General features: G+C 43.0%; 1 protein-coding gene across 3 annotated transcripts in view; it reads right to left on the reverse strand.

Moving 5' to 3' along the window:
• The window catches only part of wizb (WIZ zinc finger b), a 33935-nt gene that overhangs the window by 15552 nt on the left and 2257 nt on the right, over positions 1–16126 (reverse strand). Inside the window, exons 3-13 of one of the 3 annotated variants that reach the window (XM_061845732.1) lie at positions 15689–15890; positions 15351–15426; positions 13076–13224; positions 11552–12988; positions 11035–11475; positions 8673–9065; positions 5113–5247; positions 1826–2401; positions 1298–1726; positions 711–1205; positions 65–616 (exon numbers count right to left, since the gene is read on the reverse strand). In XM_061845732.1, the coding sequence (XP_061701716.1) occupies positions 65–616; positions 711–1205; positions 1298–1726; positions 1826–2401; positions 5113–5247; positions 8673–9065; positions 11035–11475; positions 11552–12988; positions 13076–13224; positions 15351–15426; positions 15689–15890 (4885 nt within the window). The remainder of the gene's footprint in view (positions 1–64; positions 617–710; positions 1206–1297; positions 1727–1825; positions 2402–5112; positions 5248–8672; positions 9066–11034; positions 11476–11551; positions 12989–13075; positions 13225–15350; positions 15427–15688; positions 15891–16126) is intronic. The other 2 variants (XM_061845733.1, XM_061845734.1) reach the window with 2 other exon arrangements.

Here is a 16126-nt window from a genome sequence, read left to right on the forward strand (position 1 = left end):
TTTGAGAATAAAGGCCATCTCAACATAAAAGTTTCAAAATGCAGGAGAGAATTTTATCACTTACCCTTACGGACGTGCTTGTCAGGGGAAGGTTTTTTTCTCAATGGGAAGTTGTGTGACAGTGGTGAAAAAGTCGTACGTTGATGCTGTACTGTGTTGGAAGTATCCATGGGCTCTGCTTCTTCTGACTGTTTTCCTAGTGGGGAGATTCTGACAATCTTCGGTGAGCTTGGGATGGATAACGGGCCCACGGAACTTGGGCCTTGCTTAGAAAGCCTGGACCCTGATGACAGCATACTAAGAGGGGATTTATACAGTTTCGATGACTGGAAGCCAGACATACACAAACCGTCTGAACTTTTGGTTGTGTTACCCCATGATGGACTTTTGGCATCCTCCTTCTTCACTCTCTCAGAATGAGAGGACACACTTACACCTCTCTTGTGCATAATCTCCCTCAGCGTGTCAATGGGCGACCCATTAACCGTCCACTCAGTAACGCCCATTTGGCGCAGGTGGGATCGAGCATGGCTGGAAAGTCCCTTGCGGTTCTCAAAATACTCCCCACAGAACTCACAGCGAATATCTCTTGTAGGCGCCGCCTCACGAGACATGGCTGTGGTGAAACCAGAGAGATAGTTAGAAAAGATAGTCATGTAGTCATGTGTATCCCCTGAAGCATCAATAAAAGCTTATTTGACAAAGCTTACCCAAGTTGAGGGGTAACGCACTGTCAGAGACGTGCCAGCTGGAGCTGAGAGGATCATCTGAGAAACCTCCAGAACTGCCCATGGCTTCAGGAGCCGTGACCTCCAGCTGCATTGGTTCAGGTTTTAGCTTAAGGATCAGCCCACTGGAGGACATTGGAGTTGAGTTTGACTTAGAACTTGGGGGCTGAGGAGGACTAGAGGAACAGGGGAAGGGTAGGCGGCTTGGGAGGGCAGATGGCGAAGAGCAGGTCGAGAGAGGGGATTGAGGGTGCCCAGAAGAGATTGGAGGGGGAGTTTTGCGAGGTTTTAGAGGACGGGCGCAAGGCAACCCCCGTCTTGAGATAATTTCTCTTAGGGTGTCGATTGGGGACCCGTTGACCGACCACTCAGTAATACCCATTTGACGCAGATGGGAGCGAGCATGGCTGGACAGTCCCTTGCGGTTCTCAAAAAATTCCCCACAGAATTCACAGCCTATTTCCTTTGTAGGTTCACCTGATCAATTAGAAAAGCAAACAGAATATTGTATTATTTTTCATATTGTTGCACATTTTTGGTTATTCCAGTGATCTAATGACAAAACTCACTGTGTGCAAGGGCCATGAGCTCGCCACTGCTCAGGCGGAAGACTTGCATGGAAGATGATTTGAGACGCTTGGCCGGCGGGCCAAAAGATGAGGGAGAGGTAGCTTTGGAGTTTGACCCGCCTCCCGCTGTTGTCACCTTATACAGTAGGGATGGAGAGGAAGAAGGGAGCGTTGCCTTCTTTGGGGAGGACAGCATGTTAGGAATACCTCGGGATTCAGTGTCAAGCTGGAATTCACTGTTTTTGTGCTTGAAGTCCTCAGATTCCATGAGCTGATTCAGGAGGGTGATAGGAGAGCCTTTAGATTCAGAGTACTCCACCCCAAAGTGCCGCAGGTGGGCCCGCGCATGGCTGGACAAGCCTTTGCGAGTCTCAAACCAGGCACCGCACAGCTGACAAACTATGTCCTTGCTGGGCTCCACCTCAAGGGCTGCATATTTAGAAACACATTGAAAAAGAGAAATGCTGATTAAGAAACATCCTGTTCATTTGAAAAAAAAAAAAAAAAATAGACAAATCAGACACTCACTGAGGTTGAGAGGAGCATCATTTTCATGTGGGGCCCAGATTGGTTTGGATGCTGAGATGGTGGTGGAAGTTAAGTGGTTAGAAGTCGAGCTTTTCATCCCCCCGGTCTTGTGCTCTGCGGAGCGCAAGGGGGAAGACGCTGGGAGTAAAGAGGAAATAGGGGCTTTCCTCACTACTGAAGATGGAGAGCATGCATGAGCTACAATCGGAGAGTGACCAGGGGAAGGAGTAGGTGTAGAACAGGAAGGTGATGGCAGTCCTTTAACTGCTTTGGTCAATATAGAAAGGGGTATGGGCTTCTCATCCAAGTCCTCTCCTTCTTCGTCGTGTTCTTTGTCCTTGTGGTTCTCCGAGTCAAACAGAGAGGAACTCTTGGCTAAGTGAGGCTCCATGTGAGGTGACCTTAATTGGACGTCTAGGGTACGCTCCTTGGCACTTTGGCAGAGGTGGTCAACGGATGCAGCATCACACTCGAAAACATTGAATTCCCGCGGCCTCATGTGTGACCGGCCATGGCTGGACAACTCGCGCCTGGTCTCAAATTGAGCGCCAGACAATTCACACTTCAAACCATGAACTGTAAGAAAGACAAGGATACCTGATTGAGAATGTGTATTAATTGTGAAATGATACTTTCATTTGACGCAGAGAAGTCCAAGTATTTTTTCCATTTACGTGCTTGTACAATGGTTTCAGCCACTGTACAGTAGAGGACCACAAAATACTCAACCCATAACTTGTAACCTTTCAGAACCATTTCATTGGTGTGCGGTTTAATTTTACAGCACTAGACACTCTGCTGTCTGTCTGCTTGACATAGAACACTCCGTTCTGTGAAAAAAATGAATATAAGAACCAAATGCAACAAAATGTCGTTCTATCTCTCCAATAAAAGATGATTTGATACCTATGTTGAAACATGGAACGTGATATGATTCAAGGACGGTACATTTTCAAGTTGATTGAATCCATTTATTGTGATTCAATATGATTATGATTCGATGCGGTTGGATTCAATTATATTTTTCACATAAAGTCCAAATTACTTCCATATTTTGGACTTTAAATTTGGTGGGGCATTGTGAATCCTGTCCAAGTCAGCAATTCCTCCTTACATTTTCCCTCACAAACTCGCACCGCAAGCTAACTTTTCAGAGAGCGGGAGAGGGAAAAAGAAGGAGATGCAGCTCTTTCTCCAACATCAGATTTTTAACTTTTTGACTGAGCGATTAGTTGATTTGGGCGGCACGGTGGATCAGCTGGAAAGAATTAGCCTCACAGTTCAGAGGTCCCGGGTTCAATCCCGGACCCGCCTCTGTGGAGTTTGCATGTTCTCCCCGTGCCTGCGTGGGTTTTCTCCGGGCACTGCGGTTTCCTCCCACATCCCAAAAACATTCAACATTAATTGGACACTCTAAATTGCCCCTAGGTGTGATTGTGAGTGCGACTGTTTGTCTCGATGTGCCCTGTGATTGGCTGGCAACCAGTTCAGGGTGTACACCCCCTCCTGCCTGTTGACAGCTGGGATAGGCTCCAGCATTCCCTGCAAACCTTGTGAGGACAGGCGGCTAAGAAAATGGATGGATGAATCAGTTGATTCGAGATACATTGAGTCCTTTCCAATCCAATTCATTAGTCCTTATACCGATGAACTCATATTTGAACTCAAAAACAGATTTTTGATTCAAAGCATTTCCTGGTCCACCCCTTGTATTTACTGATCTCAATCACAACATGGCAGACAAAAATGAACCGCACTTCCTGGTAGAAACATAGCTTTAGTTTGTTTTCCACCAAGGTCAACTGTATAGTTCAATACAGTTTTGAAAGATAACCCCTGGTATCTGTGCACTGAATGAGGGTTTTGTTGAAATTCACCCAGGAGTCAGTAGCACATATTTCAAACTGTCGGACTGTCAAAACTATTAAAGAAGACATTTTCTGCATGGCCTGTGGAATGCTAATACTAAAATAGCAAAATGCCGTACTTTTCTAATCATTTGTGCCATGATGTGCAGAGATTAAAAGAATTCAAAGCACAAACAGGCCCAAATAGACAAGCAATGTTATTTGTTCAAGCTGTTCATATGGTTTAATTTCTCATTTCTCAAATTCATTGACAGTTATACCGATGTACAGAAGCTGCAAATCAGCAGCTCTATCTTTACACAACACGACTAAAAAAAAAAAGTGAGTTTGATAGTGTGAGCTACAAATGAATTCAACTAAGAAGAAGGATTCACAGTAAACTGGTGCAAGATGACCCTCAACGTTGAATCAAAAACAAAATAAATTGAATCCTCTCTCCACAAAACTTTTAAAGTAGCAAGTTGTTGCTTCAACATTTTGGTACCAAGCCACTGCTGCAGCTACCCTGATGGAGCCGTGCCAAAAAACAATAAAGAATAAGTAAGCTATTGTGGAACCTTATATGTTCGATCTTGAAAAAAAGTGCACTTTCTCAAACTGGACCAAACTTTAGACCCCGTTGAATAGTCTGTCTAGGTTTGAGTCTACCTCACTGCGCTCACGTCAAGTAAGAGGGAGAAAGTCGAGTAAAGTATCACTGCAAGAGCCGCATAAAAAGTCATGGCTATCATTATTCGTCTTGCTGATGGAAAACTTATTCAGACACACATTAAGTTGCCCTTTGTACGTACGTAAAAGTAACTTTGAGTCTACTTTCTTGTCAAACAGAAGGATGAGTCACTCATTGAACTAACTGTGTCCATGCTTACAAAACAAGCATCTTTGCACGTCTACGCTACCTTAATACAGTTTATTATTGGACACTAAATTAATCCATTTATAGCTGTCACCGGTATCAGTTGTGTTGACACCAACGATATCAATATTTAATGCTGCTGTATTGATTCTGTACAACAACAGATCATGATGCAAGATACAGTATCTCTATATGGGTATTTTATCGTGCCTGTATGCTATACTTACACTCTAAGGGGGGAAAAAAAATTGCTCCTCTGGGTGTATAATGACTCCCTGGGAGTCATCATTGCTCTTAAAAGCTACTACTTTTGTAAGTGTGACACTGGATGTTTGAACCTTAAGACTTTTTGAGACTGAAGCAATACCAAACAGAATCCAGTAATTACTGCAATGTGATACTTTAGTATCTTTTATGAACTATTATGAACAGATTGTTCATAAAGGACAACAATTGACTACAGGATGGGAGCGTACAGTACAAAATTTAATAGGTATCATGAAGAATGTCTGTATCAATACAAGCTTTCTTACAACAATTTAAAAAAAAAGTTGTTCTTTCACCTTTGGGCTCTTCATCCTCCCCTGAAGATAAGCCTTCCTCATCTATGCTCAGCAGCCGTGTTTTCTTTGGGCTCGAGCTGAGACCAGCACCAGCCAAGTGTTCAGGCTCAACCTCTTCTTCAGCCTCTCCGTCACCTACAATATAGCACACACTGTCCTTTAAAGTATAGGAATACAATACAATTTTGAACAAGACAACGAAGAGTGAGTCATGTGACAAAAGAAACCGGTTTCATTGTTCATGTTTCATCCATCAGGACGTAAAATGCATTCTCAGATGCTCTCTATGCTATTACAGTTATGTGTGAGTACACCAGCATTAAGTAGGAGGAAGGCGCTGTTAATGCAATGCACTCGATTAAAGAGTAAATCAGCAAGTGACATCCCCTCTTTAAAGTAGGAGCTTTTGTATTTTGCAGAGCTGCTGCATTTAGGGATATGTTAACAACACCAAGAAGACAGCCGTCTGCAAAAATCTTCACGTCCTTTATTGTACAATGAGAAGCACATCCTTATAATTTTACCCCAAGGCCCTCACAGTTCTGAGGTTTGGGGTTCCAATCCAAGTTCTGGCATTGGAGTTTCCAATGTTCTCTTGCATGAGTTTTCTCTCAGTACTACGCCTTTTTCCCACCTTCCCAAAACATGATTCTGAGGTTCATCTGAGACTCTAAACTGTCCTTAAGTGTTAATGTGAATGTAAAAAGTGTTTTGTCTATATATCCCCAAAAATTGGCTGTTGATGACTACCCTGCCTCTCGACCAAAGTCAGACGGAATCCTTTCCAGTTCAGCTGTGCCGCAAATGAGGAGACCTAGTATGATAGATAAGAACCAAATGGGTTGCCAGTACAGTTAAAGATTTGATTTTTATAACTTGCTATGAGGAGAAAAAAAAAAATTTCAAATCCAAACAACATGTTTGACCTCAGAGCCCTCACTTGTTTTTTTTTTTCACTACACATTTCTGTTGCATTCTGGCTTTGTTTTTGTTAAATAAATAATAACAGTGGTATGTGCTGCGTTATTATTCAACTGATGGTGTAATTTTAAGACCGGATAGGGACCAAATGTGTCCTGATATTGTAGATAGTCGTAATTTGAAGGTGAAGACAATACATTCATTTAAGAAGGTCTCATTAATGTGTCTAAAGTCCACTAATGACACCGCCACATACAAAAGCACAGCCTTGACAACAGGAAAATATGCGCTCAGTTTTTAGAACAGTAGCACACTTTGACATATTCCATGCATATAGATATTTAAGATACAATTGACAACAACAGCAAAAAGAAACCTGCAAAAAGTAGAGCCGTTAAGCGGCACAAATAAAGGGAGTCTCCTGCAGTTTCGAATTAAAAGGGCAAACGTGCCATTTTCTGCGACAAACGGGCGAATCGTGGAGACAGACAAAGCTTTTTGTCTGGTGGGCGGGCCCCCCATCTCATAACGGTAATGGAGCGGCGATGTGACACCTCGGGGGTGCAGACGAACAGCGCCAGTGAAGTCATTATCCTCGCGCGTGGAGCAAAGTGAACCTCGCGCTCCACTTTGAATCCACTCAACTAAAGTCAAAAACTGCCACCGGGCTGCCGCCGCCAAATGAGTGCTCGCTGCACTAAGTTAACGTCGCGTTTCCGAGCGGGTCAAAGATGCGTTCACGCAACGGAATCAATCACAGCACATCCTCTTAAGAAAATCAAAGCCGAGTAAAATGGCGAGGATTGGGCAACTGGAGGCAGTTTTAAGGATAATCGGAAAAGACTGACTTGACTCATACAATTGTGAACAAGGTTCTAGCAACGATTATAACGCGACACGTCCACCTTGTAATGGCCGTAGTAATGACCTGCTTAACGCGCTTTGACGTGCGCGCTACCTGCTAGGGAGACGCGCATTTCCTTCCTTGACACTTTTAATGGCTCTTGTCTGCCCACAATGGGACTCGAGATGCGGCTCGAGCGCATTCCGCCGTGGGGAACCGAGGGCAGGCGGAGTCGACACCGGCCGCTACTCACATGTCCGCGACCGCAGGGCGTCGGACTCCCGGCAGCCGGAGCGAGACAGTTTTTCCGCTATTGTTTGGGTCTGCGGGGATGTGGAAGCAGCCATTTTGCCCCCATATGCACCGCTGAGCTAAGGCGTGACCAATCGAGAGGAGGCGGAGGTTGGGATGAACGCGCCGAGTGGAGTGCCACATCAACGGGCATCGGCAGACTTTCTCATCACACACCTCCAGAATCCTCCCCCCACCCCACCCCCCTTCGCACGCACATACCGGAGCAGGGTGACAGCCAGGTCGGACCCCCCTGTTTTGATACCACATTCCAAGTGACAGGTGAACTTCAAGCATCTGAGTTCACGTTTCCTACTTGCATGCAAGTCACACCTTCTTCTGGGTGACAAATGCCCAAGTTTTCTCCCATGGCACCACGACTAAAGAAACCTTCCATGCCATTTGACCCAGGCAGAGTGATTGAGGAAAGTGGCCAAGTGTATCCAATTTCGTGCATTTACACTGCACTCCCACTGGCACATATTCGGGAGGCATCAGATTTGTATCCACTAGATAGAAGCCAGACTCCTATCATATCTGTGTTTTGTATCCATGTGACTATTATCCGGCCATCACACAGATCCCAGTTGTGCTACTTACGAGTGACAAATCTGGATTTTACTCGGGAAGGAAGCCAGAGAACCCCAGAAACATGAGAACAAACTGAGGATGAACACAGATGAAGGCAATGCCGCTATGATCCACTACTCATCTTTATTCAGATATCCCAGCTGACTTTGGGTGAGAGACAAGGTACACCATAGACTACACCCTTGGTACACCCAATCATGGGGCGCATACTATATAGACAAACAACCGTTCACAGGACACTTTATAATCTTTAACTAGCCCAACCCGTGTGTTTTTGGAACGTGAGAGGAAACCGGATTACCCAGAGAAAACTCACACATCCATCGGCAGAACATGCAAACTCCACAACCAACCACCCCTCGACAATTTAGGCTTGACTCAACCAACAGTGCGTATTAAGAGTCTACACAACTCTGATCAAATGCCATGTTCTTGTGGCATTAAAAAAAACAGAAAACTTAATTTCAAACTTTTTGCATGATGAACGTGAGAAACATTATAATCTGTACAACCTTTTGTTGGTTGTTATAAGTCCAGTTTCCAATCAAGAACATGAAGGAGAACCCTGGTTTTAAGGAAATAAATGGGCAGTTGTAAAAAATAATAATAATAATAAAATAATGCATGTGTGTAATTGCACATCCAGCTACTCCCAAGACATTATAACATAGAAACTATTTCGATTCCTCTTCAGCGGACTGAGAATATTTGCATTGTTATGCAGTTACTACACAGCGAAGCTGGAGTTTATCACAGTTCAATTAAGGGTTTATGTCCTTTAACATAATATGGATATTTTGAGACAAACCTCACAAGCATGGTTACAACATACAAAGGTCTGAACCACCACTCAATCAAACCATCTTGCAACGACCGAGGCAACTGTGCTGCTAATTCAAACAATAAAACATACCTTCTTGTACATCCTCCTCCTCATTCAAAGGTCCAGGAGATGCAGAAGATAGAGAAACAGGAGTAGCAGCATCTATCCTCCTCTCGCTTGTCTCCCCTTCCAACTTGACCTCAATAATCCCATCTTCCTCTTCTTCATCTTCTTCTTCTTCTTCCTCCTCTTCCTGCACAGAGATGGGGCTTCGTGGGGGTGCTGTGGGGATTACAAGGTCCGGTCTGCTGGAGAACAATTTTCTTAGGATGTGGATCGGGGAGATGGTAACATCCCAGTTAGTGATCCCAAAGTCTCGGAGGTGAGCCCGGGCATGGCTAGACAGTCCCGCGCGAGTGTCAAAGCCAGCGCTACAGAACTCGCAGTGCATTACACTGAACGTGGATGGATCGAAATTGGCCACTGTGAAGAGGGGGGAGGAAAAAAAAGCAATAAATTGTGTAGTTCTAGACGTGATTGAAAATGCCAATTTACCCAACCACTTTACCTGCAGTATTAACTGAAATATCTATATCCATTTCTTCTCAGCTACCTACCCTTCCCCTGTTATCAAATATCAGATTAAAACGCTCAATTATGTACACTAATGATTTTCTGATACAAAATAGGCTAAATGAATCATCACTTGACATTTTCCTCCTCACATCCGTTTGTGGGAATTCCTCCATGATGTCTGTATACTTTTTTTTTCTTTTCACAATTTACCTCTGAAAAGAATTATTAACATTCAAACTAAATTTTGGGTGTAATAATTAATCCACCATTAAGAATTCTTTTGCCTGTTTGGAACTACATCAAATCAAATGGCTTAACAACAGGCGCAGATGTTGGTTGTGGATAGCATGTTGGCCTCACAGTAAAAGGTTCAACATTCGACTCTCGGCCCGGAGGGTTTCCTCGCCCATTCCAAAAACCTGCGCTGGTGAATTTAGGATTCTAAATTGCTCCTACGTGTGAAGAAATGGTTGTGCTCTATACTGTACTTGCATGGGATTGACTGGAAACAATTCCAGGCCTTATCCTGCATTTTTCCTTTGAATGAAGTAGTTTCCAAGCACTATCCAATGACACAACAAATGTCAACTACATATCTAGTTTCTAAAGACAAAAATTATGTCAGCTATGGAAAGCTGAGCTAAAGTCATCCAAGCTTCTTGATGGCACAACTCTACAATATTTATAGGTAGTTATAAAGAACCCAAAGTCAAATGTTTGTTTTAGTCTATGCTGCGGGTTGCTGAGAATATGCATGTTCATAATTTGGACACGCTTTATTTAAACCATGCAAACATTTTTGACACAGCACCCTAAAAAATATCGGTATACAGAAGTGTTAGGAAGTGGAATCACTCAAATTCAAACGACGCCCAACCCTACCTATTACACTGTGTCTATTTTTAAAAAATATATTTCATATACCTTTGATAGAGCGTTTGGGAAGATGATGTAACCCAAGTTGTCAGCTTTTGTTAAATACTAAAGCCTCATCACTCATCAGCGGTATAGTGGATGTGCAAACTTTGGTGGGCATGGATGGCAGTTGTGACATACAAATTCGGTGCATTTCTAGGATTACGGTTTTTGGGGTGCTGGGATTCATTTTTGGGATGCTTCAGCACACCCAAGGATGAGTTACAACCTCCTACGCCAGTCAGTAAGGTATTCTTTGTACCTTAGCTTTAATATCGTCACATGAATATGACATAACAACTTCACTTCTCTCGGTCCAATTCAAACAGAGGACAGTGGTACTGTCTGACCACCCAAATTATTTCCTGAACCAGACAAAACATCAACTAACTCCTACCGAACAACAAACAGTAGAAACACCAAAGGTGCCTGCAACATTTGAATCACTGACAGTGTAACAAATGAGAAATTGTTTTTGTTGCAATCTTACTTAGAGATTGTACATAATTTTGGGGAGGGGTTATGTTGATGGTGGGGCCCAAAACAAGCAAAATAAAGTTGAGTACCAACTTTAACAATGTGCGGTTTGGTAACTCAAGCAAGAGGACCGTTTTTGAATTCCTTAAAAGTACTGATTTTGGAGATGCGAGGATTCTGCCCAACGGCGACGATATGCGAAATATAGGAAGCAATCCGTAATTTTCCATCCATCTCGCATATTTTGTCAAATGGCCATCCCAAACCACTTCAGTATCAGTGCAGATGGAAATATCTAATTTACTCTAGGAATGAAAACATACTGTCGTGTGTATAATACAGTATATAATCTTAGTGTCTCTCAGTGTGTCTTGGAAAGTGCTGCCAATATTCTTACTCTGTCTGTTTCCTTTCCAGTCAAAGATAAGCAAACACATTTGCCTTGGTAAGTTTCACAACATAATATAAGTAAAAAGATGCTGACCTTTTTTCTTCTTCTTCTGATAGGAAAACCGCTTCTCAATAGCATTGACCTCCTCTGGGGATATGAAGTGGCGCACGTTGTAGCTGACGCCCACGCGGTTCAGGTGGCCCCTGACGTGATTGGCGAGGCCGATGCCGTTATGGAATCGATCGGGGCAGTAGGGGCATTTCCTCTCCACGCTCTTCAGAGCCTCTGAGACCTCATCAATCTCATCTTCGACATCCTCCAAGTTGTTCCCGGACAAGAAATGCCGCACGCGCTCATCATCAATGTCATCATCATCATCATCACTCTCGATTTCTGCAATAGCAGAAGTAATCCGGTTGCTTCTCCTTAAAACAAAAACTCGATTATCAAGCTCCTTTTCTTTCTCAGTTTTCTCCTTTAAACTAGTCCTCATTTCTGGAGATAATGCAACACTCAGGTTCTCTGAACACTCATCTGTAAAAAAAAAAAAAAAGAAGAAAAGTGTTTACAGTTTAGGCTTTAAATATTGCAAATGACTTTGTAGCCACACCTGGGTCAGATCCAGCTGCGGTGCGCTCTTTCACTGCCACCTTCTCGGGGTCATTCTCTGGGTTTTTGTCCTGCTCCGCCTCACACCCTGGAAGTTCCGTTTCATTTGGTCTGAACCCAAATCTTGCTCTCCTACTGAACCTCCTGTTCCTATTATATCCGAGGACTACCTGGGTTGCCACAGCATTCTCTGAGATGTCAATTCCTTGGAGGCCTTTGGTTTGGCATGAGGTGGGCATAGATATAGAGTCGGAGACACAGTTGGAATCCAGGGTGCCGCTTGAAACACAATCATAAGATGAATGGCTGAAGATAGAGTCTGGTCCCGAGTGGGCCTGTTTCCTCTGTCTCTTTGTTATGACTTGACTTGAGCAGAGAGGAGATGAAGATGACAGGGGATCAGGAGCGGAGGAGTTGGATTTATATACTAAAGTATTTTTTTTTCTCATGTGTGTCTTGGTATGATTAGCAAGTGCCTGGGAGGTTCTTGTGCTGAAGTTACATTGGGTGCACACAAAGCGGCGACGGTACAAAACAGCTCGGGGCTGGAATGTGGTTCCAAAAGAACTTTGAGGTGTGTTTGATTTGAGAGCCACTTGGTCCTCATCTGATGTTGACATTGGGGCCTGGTATAAAGGTGGACAAGTGTCTAACACTTTGCCTGGAGTGCACCTTTTTTGCAGGGTTTCCTGCTTTTCCAATTTAGTTTCTGGTCTCTCTTTTACATTCTCATTTTCTTTCAGCTTCTCAATTTCTGACAGAATCTTCACACGGGATTCCTGGTGCCGATTTTGGTGGTCGGCTAGTACAACAGAATCAGGCAGGTCCCATCCGCACTCAGGACACTGAAAACATTCTGAACCTTCTTGAGCTGTTCGACAGTGTTCAACCATGTGCTCCTTGAGATGGACCTGTTTTTTGAAGTATATGCTACATTCCACACAAGTGAAAACATCTGTACCATGCTCAACGCTACAGTCTTCGTGCTCTTCTAGTTTGTCTTCTGCATCTCTGATCACGACTGAATCGTCTAACAATGACATCCTAAAGTCATCAAAATGGTATGATCCTCCACTTTGAGTTGGTGGTGCCAATTCGGTTGTTGCTGATCTTTGCGGACTCGTACTTGCTTGCGTAGCAGCCTCAGGAAACGTGTGTGGTAAGGTTTCAGGGAATGGCTTGAGTAAGACTCTCTTCTTCCTGCACCTCTGGAAGAGTGTACAGTGAGTCCACTGAGCAGGTGGGGAACTCTCAGGGTCAGAGTCTCCCGTGAAGGTGTACACATCCCTCTCATGCTCCTTGGTATCTTCTCCCTCTAGTCTTTTCTTTCCATCCCTTTTGTCTGTGTCCTCCTCCATCAGGGAAGTGTCATTTGGTTTTAATTTGCCAAGGATGATCTCAGCTCCCACAGATATGTTACAGTCATGGCTACCTCCTACTGTGAAGCAAAAGTTGTGAATGAAAAAGAACCTCACGGAAAATAAAGTAATTAGCAGATTTTTGTTCTGCCAGTGTGGGTACTTACACTCTTTTGGGCCAAGCTGAGATGTATTTGGTTCTTCTCTTGTTGTGCTTTCTTTAATTTCATTGCACACCTCCCCAGAGACAGACGGCACAGCCTCATGCTCCAAGTGCTGCAATTTTCCAGGTTCTTTGTCATCCTCACAATCAATTCTGGACACCATCAAAAAGAAAAAAAAGGGAGAAAAAACAAATATACATTATTTTATTCAACATATGTTTGTATTTATTTATAGATCTTATACAAACATACAGTATAAACATACACTGCATATACTTAAACAAGCACAAACTGGATACATATATACATTTACAGTACTTTCTGTACTTATATATATGCAGCCATATATTTTTTAAACACCGCTTATCCTCACTAGGGACGCAGGTATGCTGGAACTTATCCTAGCTAATTGCGGGCAGGAGTCAGGGTACGCCTTGAATTGGTCTCCATCAAATTTCAGGGCAAACATTAATAAACAATGACTCGCTCTACAGACAATTTAGAGTCTTCAATTAACCTACCCTGCATGTTTTTGGGATATGTACCCTGGAGAAAACCCATACAGGCATGCGGAGAACACGCAAACTCCACACAGGCGATTTGAACCCACACCCTCATGACTGTGAGGCGGATGTGCTAACCAGTCACTCATCGTGGTGCCTACATATACAATACACACATATTATATACAAACAAGTACATACCTATTTATAAACATTCAGTAAATACATTTATATCCATCTAATGTATACACATATTTAGTGTATGTATACATACAATGTCACACTAATGCTTTCCGAATGCTCTTTTGCAATAGAGCCACGAGCTTTGAATATAACATGAGTGATTGTTGCACCCACCAGGAAAAATTTCACAACATATACTCACTAAACGGGGGGAAAAAAAAATCTGCAATTATATAATTGGTGTACTGATTAATATATTCTAGGTGCCTACAATCATAGGTAACATTAATGACAAAAGTGGGGTCATATTTGACAAAACTAATCTGCAACCAGAAAAGAAAGCAAATTTAAAAAATATTCAAAGTATGCCGGTGAGCCTTGAAGAAGAAATAATGTTGAAAAAGGAACATTGATGATAGTGAGCAGAAAAGATGTAAATATTTCATGAAATCATGTCAAACAAAAGCAACATAGAGTATTTCCCCACACACATTGTGATGAGAACTCAATACATTTAAATTGGGATAAAGTATCTGTATGGCCTTAGAAAACATCTTATCAGTTAGACTAATGTGTCATATGCTTCAACTTACTAACAATAAACCATAAAGATTAGACTCTGGAGCAATTGAAAAAAAATGCAATCTGATCTAGTAAATCCAAACTGATTGTGTTTGAGTAAGATGATCAGGTCAACTTTAAACAATATTATGTGCCTACAAATGTGGCTAAGTGACCACCTGAATATATGAGTGGTTTTTCACCACCAATGGATGCTTTCCTTCCCTTATTGACTCATATTCCAGGAAGGAAATGCCAAGATTCCATCAGTATATATCACTTGTTGTGCTCATAGTCACAGCGTGGCATCTATCTCAACCGATTTCTGGCAAAATCCACCCTGAACTAATCCCACTGGGCAATAAATGAAGCTCAACCCCTTACCAACAGAAAAAGAAAAAAAAAACATCTTGTGTGTGAACCACTACACAATAAATGATTCAATGCCATGATTCACAACGGGAAAAAAAATGAAAGGGTGTTTCAGGGAGGATGTGGCATTCTCACACATGGACTGGCCACCGAAAATCCAGACCTGAACCTCACTGATAATTTATGGGATTGAAGTCATGACATGACATGAGAAAACAATGTCATGGCAAATGCATGCCGTAACTAAATCTTCTAGATGATGTGCTACTTGGTTGTATTCCGAGGCACAGAATTCTATTCAAGTCATCCCGCCGTTATTTTTCCCTAACTGCCAAGTTAGCCGAGACGCTGCCTACAGAAATGGTGAACGACGTGATGGCAGGACAACACAGTAAAGTTTCAGACTTCTCCTGGGCTGTTGAGTTGAAATCAATGTCGCTGTACAACAAGTAGCTAGTTATACGCTAATTGTTTCCATGAGGCCTGGTACACGGTCCCATGACCATACTACCTTCTGTGTAAAAGGAAAAGATGGCTAATGAGAGGACTTTCGGTTGCTGCTCTGATGAGGATATTTTGAAAGGTCTTTGTGTGTGTGTGGGGGGGGGGGGGACAGCTTTAATTGGTGTTACAGTTCACCACAGTACCACCTTCCTCACCTGGGTCCGGAGGAAGGAGATCCTGGGCTGTGAGCAGCCAGACCATGAGGGTTAGAAAAATGCTGCAGCTCCTCCTCTGACATATAACAGCACACACAAACCACAAAAACAATCACTTCACAGCCGAACAGTTAAAAGCTACAGTCAAAACTAGATTGTCTTATGTGTCGCTAACACAGAGAGAGGCAACTGAGAGACTTCTGACTACAAAGAGACTGAATCACATTTAAAATGATAAGAAGACAACAGTGATAATGGCTGTATTTGCTTGGCTTGACTGGTTACTTCACTCTTGGAAGACGCAAAACCTTTACAAAGTATGAAAGGCCATGTGTTACCATCAAGTGTTTCTTTCTCTGAGTCAGAGTCCCAGCTCAAGGAGGAAGGAAAGGCTGAGGACATGAATCTCCTCTGTGCACTCCTCGCTGGGTCTTCACCGGGCTCAGATCCGGCGGTCTGCTCGGTACCCTCGACTCCATCGTGACCTTGTGAGCCTTCAGCAGGAGTCAGGACGTCGCTCACATCGGAAGAACATGAGGACTAGTGGCAACAATAGAAAGAACATATATAAATCATATTTTGAGTGGTTACTGTAATATAAAGTATCTAAGGAAGGCACAGTTATTCCATTCCATTAATACAGTTTTGTAGTTGAGTCGAGGGTATACCATCTTTCGCTCCAAGACTGCTGGGAAAGGCTCCAGCTCACATTCGTAATATTGCGCATAAGCAGTATAGAAAATGGAAACTAATGTGGATCAATAAACCTGTCCCAC

This window comes from Syngnathoides biaculeatus, chromosome 16 (assembly GCF_019802595.1).
Source record: "Syngnathoides biaculeatus isolate LvHL_M chromosome 16, ASM1980259v1, whole genome shotgun sequence".
NCBI classification, from domain to species: Eukaryota; Metazoa; Chordata; class Actinopteri; order Syngnathiformes; family Syngnathidae; genus Syngnathoides; species Syngnathoides biaculeatus.